The sequence below is a fragment of the Neomonachus schauinslandi genome, chromosome 9 (genome assembly GCF_002201575.2).
Source record: "Neomonachus schauinslandi chromosome 9, ASM220157v2, whole genome shotgun sequence".
NCBI classification, from domain to species: Eukaryota; Metazoa; Chordata; class Mammalia; order Carnivora; family Phocidae; genus Neomonachus; species Neomonachus schauinslandi.
Genome location: NC_058411.1, coordinates 100049295 through 100067869, shown reverse-complemented (window position 1 = coordinate 100067869; position 18575 = coordinate 100049295). Strand labels below are relative to the sequence as shown.

Genomic DNA, 18575 nt, shown 5'->3' with positions numbered 1-18575 from the left:
CCTCCCCCCCCAATTGGCAGCCAGTCGGTGGCTCTCGGTCTGGGGTCTGGAGGGTGGGGAATGTGGGTGTGGGGGCCGGCTGGAGAAGCTCTCGCTAGCGCTGCCTGTGGCCAGACCCGCCTCCCAACCCCTCTCGGGCGCACACATACGTCCACCCAGACACACTCCGCGCGCTCCCTCGCGCTCTCGCTCGCCCGCCGCCGCCTGCTCTCTCCCTCCTGCTCTCCCTGGTCTCTTTCTCCCCCCTCTTTTTTTTTTTTTTTTTTTTTGGTACCATAGAGTTGCTCTGAAAACAGAAGATAGAGGGAGTCTCGGAGCTCGCCATCTCCAGCGATCTCTACATTGGGAAAAAACATGGAGTCAGCTCCGGCAGCCCCCGACCCCGCCGCCAGCGAGCCGGGCAGCAGCGGCGCGGACGCGGCCGCCGGCGCCAGGGAGACCCCGCTGAACCAGGAATCCGCCCGCAAGAGCGAGCCGCCCGCCCCGGTGCGCAGACAGAGCTATTCCAGCACCAGCAGAGGTAGGAGGCTGCGAGAGGGGCTGAGGAGGGGGCGGCGGGAGCCCGGGCGCGGAGCGGGGGCCGGCCGGGAGCGGGCGCCCGGAGCGCGGGGTCCGGGGCCGCGCGCGAGCCTGCAGCGGCGCCCCGAGCCCGGAGAGCCCCCCTCCCCTCCCCCCTCCGCCCCCCAGAAATGTTGCAAACTTTTGCAGCCCGTTCTCGGGTTGCGGGAGGAGAGGGGGGCGGGGGAGGCGGCAGGAGGGTTGACAGCCGGCGGGCTCAGCCCCTGGCTTTGATTTTTCTGCAAAGAGAGGAGGAAAGCCGCGTAGCCCAAATTAAATACGCTCCCCCAAAACACGGAGAACCCGAGAGTGGGGGCCCGGGAAAGAAACTTTTAAAGCGGCAGTGTCCTTTTAAGAAGGAAAAAAAAATTCGTTTATGGCCACCCTCCTCCCGCTTTACCTTTTCTCCTCTTGACAGTTTCGGCCCCGGCTGTCTCAGACAGGGTGTGTTTTCGGTCCCCCGCAGAGCTGAGGGGGTGCGGGAGGAGTGAGCGACCTGGGAAGCCCCGGGGGGTGGCGAGGGGGCGCTCCTGGATCAGGGGGCGACGGGGGCACCTTCTCTGGAACACGGCGGTGGGTTTGGGATTTGGAGGAAGGGCTCCATGGAGGAAGGGGGGTGCGGGCGCGTGAGGCGCTCGCCAAGTTGTCTGGCGGGCGCGGCGAGGGGAGATCCGCAAGTTTGCAGACCCGGGGTTCGCAGCCCGGCGCCCAGGCTGGCGGGGGGCGTGTGCGCGCTAGCGCGCGGAGGGCGGTGGTGCTGTGGGGCGCTCCACGCGCATTCGGAGTGAGCGTCTGCAAAAGCAAACAAGCAGGAACAGAAAGCTCGAAATGCACCCAAACTTATTTCTGCCCTGGGAATCCTTCCCTCTCTGAGGTTCAAGCGTTTCTGCAAGAACCTGGGAATGGTCAGCGAGAGTTGAATGCTGGTTGGATAGTGCGAGAGATGTCCCCCCCCCCCCCCCCGAGCGATTTTTACACTTCGTTTTGGAGCGTATGTGCGGGGAGGGGGGGCGGGGGACTCCATTGCCCCCTCCTTGCTTTTTCCTAGTTAAAGTCGAGTGTTGGGGAAAGCTCACTCTCTCTCTTTCTTAAAGGTGTCCGAAGCTGATGTGGGGGTTTTTCTTGGAGGTGGGGGATTATTTATTTGATTGCGCCTGGAGTTTGCAAAGAACAGGAGGAAGCTACGGCTTTAATTACTGTTGTAAATAATGTATAAATCACGCCTGTCACTCCGGAGGAAGCAGGCTCGCGCGAGCAGCCCAAGGGCTGGGGATCAGGAGGATCTCCAGCCCGGGCTTGGGCACTGGCCCAGCGCGCCCCCTCCTCTTGCCACTCGGCTTCTGGCGGCGATTGGGGAGGGCTGGAGAGAGGCAAGTGGGGGCCCGGGAGCCGCTCCCTTCCTCTCCATGTTATAGTTGGAGGTAGGAATATGGCTGATCATGTGCTGGCTGTTTTACAGTATTCCTCTCCCCCCCCCTTAGCCACACCCCCTGTCCGGGAGCTTTCCCATTCACGGAATTCGAGTACAGTAAAAGCCATCAGGATGACACACACGAAAAACATTTAATTAAAGGCGATTTCCGAGGAGTGAACACGCCGAACCGCGGTTTCAGCGGGGGGGGGGGGGGGGCAGCAAGGGACGGGAAGGGAGGGAGGGGGATCAGGGCTGGGGGCCGGGTCCTGCCGCCAGCTCGGTGAGTTTGTGTGTGGAGAGCTTTTGGCTGCAAAGAGTATATTTAGACCCTGAGACGGTGGATTTGGAATGCGAGCGGGTTATGTAACAGGGTTAATCAGAAACACTGGAGAAAATCCCCTTCATGTGTTTCTGAGTTTTTTTTTTTTTTTAAAGGGGGGGACATAGTATATAGGAAGCCACACTAATTTCTGATTTGTGCTGTCCCCCCCCCCCCTTAACCTCACCCTCCCGTGTGTTATTAGCATCTTCAGGTGTCATTCTTGCCAGAAGGTGTTCTTGCGAGAGATGAGGGTGGCAGCTGCAGAACCGACTAACAAATCCCTAACTTGCTGTTCTTGCAAATTATATAAGGCTGGGGCATTCAGTACCACTAGCCCCCTAGGCTTAGCAAAAAGGGGAGAGGACAAAGTAGGGGTGGGATGCATCCTGCACAGCTGACCTGTTCACCTTTGTCCCCTTGCCCCCTAGAGGGTCACCCTCCACTCACTCTTCTTTGAACCAACCCCCTTGTCCATCTCTCCAGAGATTTACTAGGGGGAGGGAGAAGAGGTAAGGCCCAAACCCTCAACTCACATCCTGCACGCAGGCACTAGGTTATATAACAGTCTGAATGGAAAAAGGAAGGTCAGAGATGGAGGCATCCTTTAGTGAACACAGCAGTAGTAATAGCTTCCAGAAATTATGTGCATTTGCAGACTTTAACCTCAGATGTAGTGTCTGCTCCTCAGGGATCCCAGTCTTTGTGTGTGTGACCTAGGGAGAAAAAGAATGTGTAAGTATGCCTGGTAGATGAGAGTGATTTGAAAATGGGAAATGTTTGGGTTTTCAGATGATGTAATGGAGTTGGCAGAATATGCAAGTCGGCTCCCAGAGTGTAAGCAGCAAGAAAATTGGAGCTGGCATCCAGTATTAATGTTGCATAAATTACAATATCGGAAAGAAATTAACCTACACACTAGGTGATTACGCCTTTTTGATACTTAAAACAGAAAGGCACACAACTCAAAAGGAAAAGCAAACATCATCACCTTATAATTAGCATTTTCAACCTCAAGGAGGATTGAATGGAGTTCTTGGCATTGGGTGACATGGGAAGCTTTTGGATTTGGGAGATGCTTTCCAGAGAGGTAGCAGGGTTAGCCTCCAGCCAGCCAGTGTTTGCAGTCCACAGAAATTGTGGTCTGGATTCTCGTGACATTGAGGTGACCTCATGAGACATTACCAGGTAGACTTGAAGCTGTTGCTGAATGCCAAACTCCTGGGAGTCCCCACGTGAACGGGCTTCGTACCCTCGGTGCCTGCGCTTCCAGAATCAGATGTGTGACTTTGTAATCTGAAAGGTGGACCTTCCCCTGTCCTTAAAACTAGCAGGGAATGTTCGCAGTCGTAATGAAACTGCCCCGTTTTCTAGGTGGTATTGATGATGGCTGGTGTCATTCAGTACCATCTTTACAACCCAAGGAAAGGCAAAAAAGAAAGGCAAGAGGCAACATGGGAAGTAAGAATGAAGCAGGGGAAAAAAAAAACCACAGCGAATCTTTAATTTAACAAGGCTTTCAGGGACTTCAGGGAGCCATAAGCATTGTGACATAACTGTTGTTAAAAACCCTTTTCCAGAATCTCATTATTATATGCATGCCAGAAGCTTACATATTTCACTTTCCTAAAGTTATCCTCACAGGGCTGTGTGGCTCGCACTTGGTTTGGAACACCAGTGTTACAGGTTGAAGGCTTTTAGGGCAGGCCGACCTAAGGGAAAAATCGAAACCAAAAGATGGGATTAACACTGAAAAGCTCAGTTGGGTTGAGATTGAACCCCCTGGAGGCTCAGCTTAGATTGATTTAAAATCAGTTAACAAGGCCTGTAGTTTATTTGTAGCCCTGAGGACTTCTAGAACCACGTAAACCAAAGTGCTTGGCCTTCACGTCCCCCTTTCTGTCTTGGCTGATTCACTTTCAGGTAGGTGTCCTTCTTGCCTGGTAGTTTATAGCCTTTTCTAGACATTGATTCTCAGATCAACTTTTCTGACACGGACCAGGCTCTCCACAGTGACCAAGTGATGCCCCATAGTTTGAAAGAGCTACTGGCTGGCATAAAATCCTTTGCCGGAGGGATGGAATAATTGTTTTTTAAACTAAGGGACTTTAATTTTCCGGTAAATTGCTCATAAAAACATTTATAGTTATACCCTTAAAAAATGTACTGGAATAGTTTTAGAAAATGCATTTGGTGATAGTTAGGATAACCTTTCCTGTTGCTTCCCCCCTTCTTTCTTAAAAAGAATTGAATTATTAATCCAGAAGTCAAATCCTGAGTGGCCAAAAACCGTGTATAGCAGACTCTTTTTATGTTAGCCACCTGCTGGAATTTTCCAGAACCTACCAGCATCATGAGGAGCCTTGGCTTTTTCTAGAAAATGCCTCCATTTCCAAAACTGAAATAGAGAGTCTGCATGGAAGCCCGCTCCCCTGAGACCCTTAAGCTCATGTTTTCAAGGCAGCAGAGGTGGTGGTGGGGGTCGGGGGTGCAGCACACACTGCTAGTTCCACACCAGGCTCCTAGGTGGGATTGCAGGGAGGTTCGAGAATATTCATTGCGGTGGTTGTGCCTCCAGGGGAAACGTTCTGAGGATTTGGGGGGACAGCTGAATTGCTTTTGGAAGCAAACCGACCCTGTCCAGAGCTAACCGTTGGAATGCAAGTGAGACAAGCCCATGGCTACTTCTCCTTGGCCAACACTCTTGTCACTTCTGACTGGAGATGCACACTTTTCTCCGTTTTTGCTTCCAGGAAGTTGGGGTGTGTTGTTGGAAGGGCAGACTTGAGTTGGATGTCACTGAAAATTCTGTTTGTGTGGTACAGTCTCTTACGGCGTAGGCCACTTTTTCTGAGAGTGCTGCTCCTCTCTGCCCTCATCCATGGTCTTAGTCTACTTGGTGAATTGTGCTTCTTAGGTTACATATGTACTTACGTGTTTGTAGAAGCAAAATACATAATGACATTTCAGGTGTCTGGGGAAAAATTATAATGGGACTGCCCTTGTGCCAGAGACTAAAATTTTGTTAGAAAACCCAGCTCTCTTCATATGACATAACCTGCTGCTTAAGCTCTTTGTCTTCCGTGAGCCATTGTTCAGGTACTCTGAGGTAGACGTCGTCCACTCCCTCAGGGAGATTCCTGACCAATCATCCTAGATTAGTGATAGATTTTTCCAGAGCAACAACAGTCTGCTTTGAAAGGCCTTAAGGTACCAGAGTGAACCCCAACCTAGAATGTGGAATATCTTTCTGAATATGAAGACTGTCATCCTCATTGAGAATTTAGGAACAGTCTCTCTCTCTCTCTGTCTCTTTTTCTCTGTATTGTTCTCTCTTGTATCATACAAAGAAATGTTTTGGTTTTTTTGCGGGGGGGATTGTGTGTGTGTGCGGTGTGTGGTGTGTGTGTGTGAGATTCATAATGGGAAGTGTTAGTTTGGAAACGAGCTTTTCAATTTTTCACCCACCTTACTAAACCGTATGTTAAGAGAAATAAAAGCGAATCATTTTGAATTAATGCTTTAAAAAAATTCTCCAGATAATCAGTGTTCAAGTTTCGATTAATATACAGTAAATCATGATTTTTCTATAAGAGTGCCAAGGCATTACTGGTGAATTCGTTTTTCTGGCTAACAGTAGATTAACCGGATCTTTCCTTTTTCTCTTTGAATATGTTTCTTTTAAATGTACTGGTCCCCTTTCCTACCCTAGGAAAGAACATGGGGAATGTAATCGAATCTTTCTTTGAGGTTTGAGGATCTTACAGTGCCATAGGGTCACTGTTCTGAGGATGAATTCTGATTGTACATTATAGAACTGTGAATGGGGACAGTGTCAGAGATTGGACTAAATCTGCCCTGATCCCAGCTTGGAAATTGTTTTCTTTTTCTGTTAAATCCTCAATATCAGTATGTTTTGTTATTTGCCTTTCTTGGTCTCTAACTTGCAAGGAGCAAAACGGAAATTCACTTTAATTAGTTGATTCTGGTTAATTGAGGTTTTTACTTTCTAGGAAAATTTCAACCTGAATCTAGAGCCTTAACGCTTTCCCTGCAGTTAACGGAGGATGCAAAATCATTCTTAGATGTTTAGGAAGACTGTTGTATTTACAAATAAGTTATGTAATGTATTACCATAGCATTGTGTAACTTCGCCCCCATGTAATAATGGTAGATAGAAATATCGGCTAATTTTGCCTCTTCCTTAGATATATTGAGAGGGTATCATAAATCCTAAAAACTAGGAAATTCTAGGGTTGGAGGGAAGACTTTCAAGAATATCAATAAAGAACATTTAAATTCCCCCAAAGGAAATTCTCCTTTAAAGCTTGGGCCTTTGTTCACTGGACCAGTAGGGAAGGCATGCCCAGGATGGCACCATCAGAGGCTGACTTTCTCAGGGTCGTCCCATGTGATTTAATAGTAGTCTGTGGTTATCTTCTGATATCCTTGTTGTCACAGCATTGCAAATTCATCTTAGGGGTCATGGTGTTCTTTTGTGACAGCCCAGTTATTATTATTATTATTGTTGTTGTTTTGTTTTTGGTGTAAGGACATCAAGGAAATTGTCTCGAGAAGTCCGTAGAAGAGGGGAATGGAGCGTGATGAGGAATAAATGAGCCACGTCTCGTGGCTTGCTTTTTGCTCCCGCTTTTATGTGCTAACATGAAAAGGAATTACAGGTAACAGTTCCCTTGTGTTGGTGGAACAACAGTTGTTTTTTGTTTTTTTGCTTTTTTTTTTTTTTTTCCTTTCTTCCCCTACCAGATGTTTATGGCCTTCATTGACATGTCATTATTACAGACTGTCTTATCACAGTATGTCCTGTGGCACATTGACAATGGCGTGGCCCTGTGGTTTCCTGGCGATTGTCTCGTCCACAGAACTGAGGCCCTGGTGGCCAGCTGCAGAGCCCTCTCCAGGGTCCACCACCAGTTGAGAGTACAGGTCTCCCACACCCTTGAAGGTGCCGGAGGACTGCAGGCCAGGCCAGGGAGTTTCTGTACCAGCGCTGTTCTCCCCGAAGCTCAATCAGAGGCTGGAACAGAGTAGGAATGCGTGTGGCATAGAGGATTTATAATCTCCCAGCTTCGAATCATCTCTAGCAATGTTACTGGGCATTTGCGTTTTGGTTGTGAACTATCTGAAAGTTTTTTGAAATAATCAGGAAGTTCCCCCATCCACGAACCGACCATCATAGATGAAACTCGTCTGGGGTGCAAGGAAGGGTGCTGCTTAGTACAGGATCCTCAAGCCTGTGAAAGAGGCAGCGCACTGTTAAAAATACCTAGCTTACTTCGGGGGAGGATTTGGCTGAATACTGATGAAGTTTATGAAATATGAATGTAGTGAAGTTGCTGTACGTAAGTGGTAGGCGTGTGTGAAAGAAGTAAGAAGAAATAAAATTGTGTATAAATGACACTCTGAAACTTGATGGAATTGTATACGTGACAGGAATGGTGACGTTTGGGTCCGTGCTTAATGGGGGAAAATAAACTGGCTTAAAAATCTATATGTCAAACTAGACGTGGGGCTAAAAATTACAGAATATAAAATTATTGGACTTATGAGCAAAGAGCGCTACCAAGGATAAATAGGCAGATTGCAAAGGATAGAGGTGAAACAGAATGGGGGGAAAATGAGGGGCCAACACTTGAATTTATAATGAGCTATGGTAATCACTGCTTTAAATAATCCAGACTATTAACTACTGTGCTGCTAGGTAGAGAATTAGTTATAGCCAAACAAAAGGCATAAATATGAATTTTAGGTTGTGTGGGAGAAATCCTCTTGATCCCCAAAGCATAAATGCATGTACTGAGAAGCAAAGCTGCACACGATGTAATTTTTTTCTGTCTTATCCTGATTAATTGACAGCCAACTGTATGCCTCTTTCCTGAAGGTGACTTTACAATCTCCAGACACAGACATTTCTCTCAGAAGTGGAGTGAAGGAAGGAGAACCACAAGCTAAAGTGTGTTTCACTGGGTGAAGTATTTTGGGGGAGAGATAAGAAGGGTACAGTAGGGGAATGGAACAGTGCATACAGGGATGAAGAATGCCTGTTTGGGGCTGGGGAGTGGGGGCTGTGAACGAGGAAGGGAATCCCTAGAGGGAAGGAGACTTCGGTGCAAAGGAAAATGAAATTAGCATTGACTCTGAAATGGCGGGGAATGTGACTTTCTAATTTTAAATTATCTTTAACAAGGGCAATGAAAAGAGGAAAAGTTGACACTTTGAGAAGTTATGACGAACTTGTCGAGAATGCCAATTGACAAAGGCAGGTAAGGGAATACTTGGAAACACAGAACAAGAACAGTTCTGAAGGGCATGATGATCTGCTTCCTAGTGTGTTAAGGGAATTGGCGGGCATGTTTATTGACTCTTCCAATTAGTTTTAAAGAAACCTGAAGAAATGGACAGAGATGGAGAGAAGACAACCAGATGTGATTCTGCCCTTCCAGAAGCAGAGAAGCTTCTCTCATCCCATGTGATCGATGCCAGGCCTGGGGAAGACTGTCTGTATAGCAGTTAATGGATTTTCAACATACAAATCACAGAAGAAACAAGGGTATATTTAGCAAATCTAAAAACTCTTCAATAAACTGTATTGCTTTTCATTTTCACTGTACAGTCCATGAAGCCAGTGTATGGTAAGAAGGCCGTGGTAAGGATACAGCGGTGTACTCCCAGGAACGTTTGTGTGATGGGGATATTATGTCTGAAAGGACAGGGCATCTGGGAGGATGAACTGCCCGTAGCTCTCAATTGTCTGGGTAATGAAGCATTGGAAAGCAAAGGCAAGGGAAACACTTTGATAATCAAAAATGATTCTTCTTTTAGTGATCGTATTAGTTGACCAGTGAGGACAAGTGTGAAGGTGCGAGTTGCATTTTACCCTCTCCAGCACTTGTGGCCCACTTCTGACGAGCACGTGGATGCAGAAAGCGGGAACCCTGACAATTTCTGGAGACCAGCCCGTTAACCTGGAAGATGTAAAATTTCAAAATTTCACAGCGTGAAGGAGGAAGGTTGAAGATTAGTGAGGCTCTCAAATTTCTTGAGGCCCTACAGAGAATCAGTAGAAGAACTGATGCGACGCTGAGAGGCTCTAGCAAGTTTCCTAATCTCGAGCTCGAGGGTGTGTGCTGGGCGTGTGGTGCTTGCTCATGATGCTGGCAGTGGTCATGCTTTATTAGCCCAAAGCCTGTTAGAGCCAGAAGGGGCCTTATGAATCATCCAGCCTGGCCTTCCTCCTTTACACTGACGCCCACAGAGGTCTAATAATGCATTCGAGGTCCCATTCCTAGTAAGTAGCAAGGGATACGGGTCTTCTACTTCCGGTGTTCCTTCCACTCATGTGCTGTGCCGAGATGTTCAGAAATTCCAGTAAGGTACAGAATCAAGTTCCTGCCCCGCCAGGAGAGCCCCCTGAGGATATTACAGTGTGTACACAAGTTCATCCAGCAGGAGGTGGTTGACGTGTGTGAAAGTCCGTGCACGTTATGTTGGTTGTGCATCGGTAATGGAACATTATCAATAATGGTTATGTTTTCCAATCCCACTGGGCATTTTTATTATTGTAGCAAAATTAGCCAGTGAACTGGTGGTGGTATTAATAGAGCCATTCTAAAGCATAGTGAAGATAGTGCTGGTGTCTCGCGCGCTGCTGAATCGGTAGAACGTAAAATAGAGGCTCTGGAGGGGAGCATCTGGTCATTGGTCCCGGCCTGGGCAGTGATGCTTGCTGGAGCTGGACGCAGCCAGAGGGTGGAGTGGGGGAGGCTGGCTCTTGGCAGCTGCCCGCTTTTCCCAAGGCAGAGGGTGTAAGGCAAGTGCCTTTTACAGAGATGCTCACCAGCAGTTCCACCCATGGAATACTATGTAGCCAGTAAAAATCCTGTTGTAGTAGAAAAATCTCTCTTGATAGGGGAAAATGTCATCTGTTCGTGAAAAGTAATAACCTTCATAGCAGTGTGCACAGAATGACATCATTTTTGTAAAAAACTATAGTGTGTGCGTGTGTATTAATATGGACCCACGTACACCTTAATGATGAAATGATAAAATGGTTATTTCCGGTGTGAGTTTTTTTTCTTTGTGTTCTTCTGTATTTTTTACTTTCCTGCCTTATACGTGTATTACTTTTGTAACTAGAAAAAAATAAATCTTACTTCTTTTTCTCCAAAAAGATTGTTTGTATGTTGTGAAACTGGGGGTACTTTGAAGGAACTAATTCTGAACTTAGTACGTTACATAGAATTTCTTGATGTTTTAGGATGGGCCAAGTTTACTGGCCCAGAGAGCAGTACCTCTGACAGTCACATTCAGCCAGGATTGTCAGGAAAACAAGGGTCATTCAGCTTGAATATGAAAAAGAAATGTCCAATATTGGAATTTCTTGCCCCTCTAGGGCAGTGTCTTTTAAGTGTTTATACCGTGTCCTACAATGAGAGGAAATAATACGTTGTGAGGCAGTGCGCGCACACGCACACACACACACGTGCGTGCAATAAACTTTTCATGTAAAACATTTATCCTTTACCTGGGATGCACTGTTATTTTTGCTCTATTATTTAAAGACAAGATCCAAATCACGAGCCACCAAATTGGTTTCATGATCTATTTATGGGCTGCCTCTCACAATTTTTTTTTTTTTAAAGATTTTATTTATTTATCTGAGACAGAGAGAATGAGAGAGACAGAGAGCACATGAGAGGGGGGAGGGTCAGAGGGAGAAGCAGGCTCCCTGCCGAGCAGGGAGCCCGATGCGGGACTCGATCCAGGGACTCCAGGATCATGACCTGAGGCGAAGGCAGTCGCTTAACCAACTGAGCCACCCAGGCGCCCTGCCTCTCACAATTTTAAAAACCCTCTCCTGGGCATGAGGTAGAAGCAGCCTTTTTGTGAGCCGTGGCCTGGCAGTCGGAGGCATGGAGTGTTTCCACAGTAACTGATGTTGGGCTCCAGGTGTTACTCATTATGATTTCAGGGAGGAGGTGGGGGAGGGAAAAATAATGTAAATACTTATTATTTGTCATGTGGTATCTTCATGCCACTTTTAGCACATGCTCGTTAATATCCTATTACATTTAGACATGTATCCGCCAAGCCTGGCTTGGAATGTAGATTCTGGGATCCCCTTTGCTTGGATTTGATGTCACTGAGGGAAAGCCTGAGGGTGGCATTCTTTCATTCCACGAAGATTTGCTGAGCACCTTGTGTGTGAAAAAGCAGCACATGAGAGAGGGCAGATCCCCGCCTTCCTGGATCTTGCATGCTAGGGGTGGTATCTCTCAGTGAAGCCCAAGGTCTGGGTTACTTCTGATGATTCTCTTCTACATGTGTCTTGGCCTTGGCCTTCTTTAGTCCTGTTCCTCATACATGCGTTCACCCTTCCCCTCTTCTTCCCAACCCCGTCTTCCATCTTCTGCCCCTATCTCTCTTTGCTTCTTGAAAACCTGCAATCGTTTTCGATAAGGCTAGGAGATAAGACTCACCCTCTCCCTCCTGCAGTTCTCGTGACCCCTGTCTTCCACAGTTGTCAGTCATGTGGACCTGGCTCATGCAGTAAGCATGCAACCTCTTTCTTTGCCAGGTTCCTTTCTGTTATCTTACAGTGTTTCTTCCCAGAGAGGTAACTAGTCTCCCCAAGAAGACCAGCACCATGGTTTATTCTTTCACTCCTGCACAGTGCTTTGCAAAAAGTAAGTACTCCATCAACTGTGCAGAGAATCTCCGTCACATTGCCCTGCCTCGCCGGCCACTTGTCCAGTAGATTGAGCTCTGTGCTTCCCGACTCAGCAAGCACAGCTTCTGCTTGCTTCAGCTTCCAGCTGGGCCTTGGGTTTGGACCCGGCTGCCTCTGTTTGTCCCATTTCTGTCTCTCTTGGAACCACCAGTCCTCCCCTCAGTGGCAGGTTCAGGCCTGCTCCGGTCTTGAGCAACTCCGATGAAGGCCGGACGTGTTGGGAAACAGCATGCATGCTTATTACAAGCATGCTGGGAGTGAGACAGACGTGGGCCAGAGGCCCAGGTATGCTGGGTGCTAGCCGTGTGACCTTAGGTAAGTGCATTCACTGCTCAGACTGTTTCTTCCATCGCTTGAAAACTGGAGATGTTTATGATGCTGGCTTCCCAAGGTGGTTGAGGACCACCTGTGATTAGGCATGTGCGGCCCCTCGCAGGATGCCCGGCATGCCTGGTGTGTGATGGTGGTGATAATGGAGCACATACAGAAACGGGCCCTCTGGCCTCCTCTCACCTGTCTCTTCTTCAGGTGTCTGACTCCCTTTCCTTAGATCATTCCTCCTCGGGTTCTGATGGGTTGCTCTATGAAATAAACAAGAGTATGCGAAGGCATCGAAAACCTTACTGCTAGTTCCCTTTCCTGACTGGCTCTGCCCCCCTCACTCAGCTCAACCACCGCGGATTGGATGCTTATGAGGATGAATCCCTGAAGCTCAACCCCATTAGGCACTTGGGCTCCCTGAGCTGACACCCCACAGCCTCCGCTGAATCAGAAGAGGGCCCCTGTCTGCCTGTCCCCCTCCCCACCCTTGCTGTTCCTTCCACACTGCCGGCTGCCTCCTCCAGCCACTGAGGCGGTGGCAGCGCCCTCCTTCCCACTGTGCTCCGGAGCTCTCTCACGCCTCATTTCTCAGCAACCCGTCATCATTCCCTGCCTTCCCTTCCCCTTTACTCACTTTCTCCTCCCTGCCAAAAAATTACATTGGAGAAGCTTGTCTGTGAGGGTTCCATTCAACTTGTTCTGCATTAATGCCCCACTACGGTGACCCACTGCTGAGTCTTTCACTTGTAACGTAATCTAATAATTTACATGCACTTTGCAAGCAATACTGTCAGAGACTCACAACCTGCTCGAAATTGCTCTGCTGTTACAGTAGTTGAGCTGATGAGAGAGAGCAGTGTGAGAAAGAGTAGTTACGGGTACCACCATGGGGTTGGGTAAACCTGGGGAAATAACGTTAGCATAAGGGGAGGATGTGCTGATGGATTAGAATATCCTTTCTTAGAGAATCAGTTAAACTTGCTGAGGGTCCTGTATTGATTTTGGCTTATAATTGGACTAGCATAGGTCAAAGTATAGTAGGTAGAAGCATTAGCAAGGAAGAGGAAGTGAACCTAAAGTGGAAACTCGTCTTTCTCGGATGTGAAAATGTTTTTGTTTCGATATATTACATGACTTTTACAGAGTTAATTGACATTCTGATTAGGTTGTTTTATTTCTTTATTCGATGTTGGAAGCCAGTTCTAATAACGCAGTAGCCATGAAAATAGAGTAATGCCATAGTGATAGTGCCACTGTAAAGCAAATTACACCATTAATTACGCATCTATTTGGTCTAATTTGTATTGTGATAGTGTGGGTAATACACATGCACATACAGGCGTAGAGTGGCTGGATTTTAAGAAACAGACTCTAGCTGAGAAGCCCCAATCCTTTAATATTGAATAGTTAGTGAAAATAAGCCATTGTTTAGTGAAAAAGTTCATCCTTCTATGTTTAAATGTAAATGTAGATGTCTGTATATACACGCACATACACACATGTCCATACACATATATACACAGGCACACACATATATTGTGCCCGTCAGGCAGATCCAGAAAATCCGTGTTGACTGTGGCATAAAAATGCTTGCCTTCTTTTTGCCTTACAGCAAGTTGGCTGACCTGATGGGGAGGGATGTTAGTTATGGCAGGCTAGGTCAATATGGGATCTAGGACAGGGTTTGCAAACAAGGCTTCGTCTATTTGTTTCAGCCTCTTGGTCCTTATTACCATGTCTGAGAACCTCTATTCATTGATATTTCTCAGGTTGGGAAAGAAACATTAAGGCCCGGGAACGAGGGTCATTGTATTTTGTCACTTGTCTCCCAAGGAAGGACACTGGCCGAAGGACTTCCTCCACAGCGCAAAGATAGAGGCATATTTTTATGCCTTAAGTCATTAGCTAACCCTAGAGCAGAAACAGGATCTGAGAAGGCAGCATCCAGTGTGGTTGCTCCCCGTGCGACATATAAGTTAGAAAGTCCATGACTCTGTTAGGCTTTGCTGTGGTTCCAGTGACATTATCCCTTCACTCCTAAGAGCACTGGTATGGGTGGGGTCGTTTGGCATTGCGTGTGAGTTTCCAGCTCTCAGGGAGGTATCTCCAGGGGGCTTCTGAAGAGTTACCTGGGGCATCTCCAGGCTGGATTGCTGCATCCAAGCCTCCGTTCCCATGTTTTTGTGCAGTGGCCATCTGGAAGGGATTTTCCTGCAGTGGCCTTCTAGAAGAGATTTTATTGTCATCTCCATCTCTTCCCTCCCTCTGTTCCAGAGTTTTGCTTTTGCACCATTGTCAATACCACCACCTGGTAATCTGGAACCTCAGAAGGACCTCATCCAAAGAGATGAGAGTATATGTAGTTTAGAATATATTTAACTTTAATATATATCATGCTTGCTCTGATGACCAAAATGTTGAAGGCAAATTTGCTTCCTAAACAACTGTGCGCTCGCTGTATCACAGATCAACAATGTTGACTTTAAACTCCACGAGCATTTGAGGAGAGAGTACCCAGCATCAATGCCTGGCATGTGGATTAAGGATATATTTAGTGGAGAAATTTTATTGCAAACCTCAATGAAAAAGTACCAATATCCTATTGCGCCTAATAAAATGTTATAATGAAAATGACCATGGTGTTTGACAACATCCCTTTATTAATTAGTCTTTTCCATTATTATTTCTTAGGAGCAAACACACTCTGGTTTTATCGTTCATTAGTTAGAGTCCTTATTGAATTCATATTTTGCTGCTTTGGTGTGTCTGTCTTCTCACTGGTCTCAATTCCTGGAGGGCAGCATTGTAGATTGTCTCGAGTCTTCTGTCCCATTTCTCTGTCTGTCACTTGGGCGTTCAGTGAGTGCTCTCAGGATGCTAGTGACCGTGCAGTTTAGAATCAATATGTGCAAGCAGAGGGAAGACTGGGATGAGGCAAGAACATCTCATATTCTTCGAAAGCTTCAGATGTTTAAAGGTGATGCCATATATTGCCTCCTTTCCTTCATTCATCAAGTATTTATTGAGCACTTACTGTGTGTCAGGTCACGTGCCGCTCAGTGGAGGTACAAGTTAAGGGAGTTGATAGGCAGGAAAGACACAGTAATTTCAAAAAATGTGGAGAGTGCTATAACCAGAGATACCTACCTAATATGTAGCACACAGAAGAGGGAGAACTGCCCTCATGAGGGGTCAGGGAAAGCTCACTGAGAAAGGTCGCTTCGCCTAGTTTTGGGGAAAATGTGGAGAGATTTACCTCAAAGACAAAAAGTGAGAGCCCGTCCTGGGCCAGGATACACGAGATGGAAGTTCCTGGCCCATTCAGGTAGGGTGAACGAGGTGTAGCTCGGCCGGGGCATGAAGTATGTTGGCAGGAACCAGGAGATGAAGCTGGACAAAGGAGAAAGGGGCCCAGGTAAGCATCTTGGACATTTTCCTATGCAAAATTTTGAGCAAGTGCAAAATATCAGATTTCTTTTTGATAAGGCCCTTAAGCATAACTGTGTTTGAAGTTGGGGTGGAAAATTGACAGTGTAGATAAGGAACCAAGTTAGGAGATCGCTGTGACAGTTCTGAAGAGATATAGTGCAGGCCAGGTCTCGGGGCGGGGTGGGGGTGGGGGGTGGAGGTGGTGGGCTCCGAGGTAGCATTTCCTGGGAGGTGAAATCGTAGGCTCACAGGGAGGTGATGGCAGCATTCGGTACCTGAGCTGGGTAGAATTACCGGCTGGGACAGTCTGGGGTGGGATGTGAACGGGGAGAAGGTCCGGGTCCCCAGGGCTGAGTTGGAGGTTCTGGGGAAGCGTCTCATGGGCAGCTGGAGATCGGGGGCTGGCAGGGAGAGTGTTAGCCAGGGAATCAGGAAAACCAATATTTTAACAAGGGCCTGGAGCTCAGGAGGGACAGCTGGGCTGTAGGCGTTATGGAGTGGTGTTTTTAACAGGGGATTGGAAGGTGAAATTTTTCTACCAGGACATGTGTACATGTTTACATCAAGAGAAGAGAAGCCCGAAGGTCCAAGTGGGTGTGGTTGAGAAAGTGAAAGGGATGGATTGATGCCTCAACAGAGAAAAGTATCTCAAAAAACTGGCTTTAGACTCAGGAATTTCACGTATACCAAAGGCATTAAAAAAAAAACAAAAACAAAACACCCCACCAAGAATGTCTCTAAAGTTAGAGTGAGGTTCTAATACATTTTGCTGCTGCAGGTTGCATTTGAATTTTATCTGCTTTGATGATGGTCTCCTTCCCATCATGTCTAATTGATGATTGTAGAGTTGTTGCCCCCCTCCCCCCCTTTTTTAAACTTTCTACACAGCTCAGCATTGATTTATCCTGTCTCTAAAGGGAATCTGCCTCACACTTGGCAGAACCTCAAGGTTGGGAGAAATGGAATGAATAGTAGCTGTGGAGAGGTCTCCATATTACCCTGGGAGAAAGGCTTCGTGGGAGAGAAAGTTGAAAGAGGGTCTTGAGAAAGGGTGTGAGATCTTCAAAGGATGGGTCTGACCATGGGAAACTAAATGGGGGATTTTTTTTTTTTTTTGTAGTTGAGAGAGACACAGAAAGGCACAAGTGTTTATTGGCGGGGCAGTAAATGGTGGTTGATGATGATTATGGTGGGATTCTGCTCTGTGTTTGTGGCACTTGGTGTTTTCAAGGGGCTTGCTGACATGGAGTAGCCTCTGGAGTTGATAATGTCACCACCCACGGAGGGACTAGAGAATTGCTGTGTCATTAGGGAGACCTGTTGACTTAAAACAACTTGGATACTAAGAGGCTGAACTTAACTTTGACTCCAGTGAGTGTGACAGGAGGGGCTCTGCCTGTGGGAAGGGCCATTCCTTTGCCTTCTGAGGCGGCAGCTGAGCTCCCCATTGTTTTCAGTGAGCTCTGACTAAATACTTTCCCTGTAGATATTCCACTAATATGTCATATGTATTATTTGTGTTATCTCTGTGCTGTGAAATTAGAGGCCTTCACCCACAGTGTGGTAAGTAGATTAAAACGAAAGCCTGTTTTTTATGGTATGGGGGAAACCGGGCAAATATCAGGGAACCATTTTGTGTGTGTTTGATCTGACAGTGGGGAGGCCTTGGGATGCCAGTGTCTTCTAAAATCTGAAAGCTGAGCTCCGGCTGGAGTTTTCTTCAAAGAGGTTTATATTTTATCCGTTGGCACTTCTGAGGGGGAAGGAGGGTTTGGAGTGGGTGATTTTGTGATGATTCTTTTCTTGCTGCTGTTTTTCTTCTCCGTCTTTTTAACTTTGCAGAAAGCCCTTCCAGTTCTACGGTCAGACCCCGTTCAGGACGTTGGTGGCCAAACAGTCCCCTTTTGTTAAGCGAGCGTCCTATTTTTGTTTCTCTTGAAAGGTGCCCTTCAGGACAGCAGAGCCTTTATTTGGGCTGTTTAGAATTGAGCCCTGAGGAGACCTAAACAGAAATCGTTCGAAGCCCAGGCCAAGCGCCTCCTTTGCTAGCGAGGCAAAGCTAACCCCACAAGATGAAATCTAACCAACTGGTTACCTGAGAACCACCGAGGAGTGTTCTCCAGCTTGACTTTTCTTGCTCTGGCCGCCATCCCAAGAGTGAAAGCTGAGGGTCATGGCCTTTCTGTGCAGAGATGCAGAAAGAGAGTTATAGCTCTTGATGAAGAAGCATAGGTTAGGTTATGTTTTTGGGGGTCCTGTGTCAGCTTGCAAAACACTGAGGATTAACATTCAATGAATGTATTTTTTTTTTTTTCTTTTTCCAAAGGAAGAGGTATCTATAGCTTTAGCTTACCTCAGACAGTTCTGGATTGCCAGTTCTGCCTTTTTCTTCCACAAATTAGGTAAACTGAGTCATTTGAGAAGATTGGGGCATGTGTAGGATTTGATCATTTAGAAGTTGTGCATATGAAGTGATTTTATTTTCTTCTGCTCTAATAGATATGGGCTTACCCCCTGTGGTTTGAGACAGGATCTTTGTTCCTTAACCAAACCAAAGATCCTCTGCTTGAGGGCTCAGACAGGCCTCATTGCACACGCACTGCCTTCCGTTATGGAATTTTTCTGCCCACTTTAGGTATCACCCAGGTCATTCAGGTGGACCGAGGAAGAGTGTTGGTCTTTGTTAGAGAAAGAAAGACTGGCTGCACAAGTTTGATCCCTAGGGGTGATTTGGAGCGTCTTGAGTGTGAGGTCATCGGTATATTTAAAATCTGAGCTTCCAC

General features: G+C 46.9%; 1 protein-coding gene and 1 long non-coding RNA gene across 2 annotated transcripts in view; both read left to right on the top strand.

The window, feature by feature from the left end:
* The first annotated feature begins 286 nt into the window (after positions 1 to 286).
* Positions 287 to 18575, top strand: part of RORA (RAR related orphan receptor A) — a 705545-nt gene continuing 687256 nt past the window's right edge. Inside the window, exon 1 of the mRNA XM_044918011.1 lies at positions 287 to 520. Coding sequence (XP_044773946.1) covers positions 355 to 520 — 166 coding nt within the window. The 5' untranslated portion in view covers positions 287 to 354. The remainder of the gene's footprint in view (positions 521 to 18575) is intronic.
* On the top strand, positions 6942 to 10565 carry LOC110583832. The gene is made up of 3 exons (XR_002480538.1): positions 6942 to 6973; positions 8194 to 8265; positions 8500 to 10565. It is a non-coding gene; the product is annotated as an uncharacterized LOC110583832 (long non-coding RNA).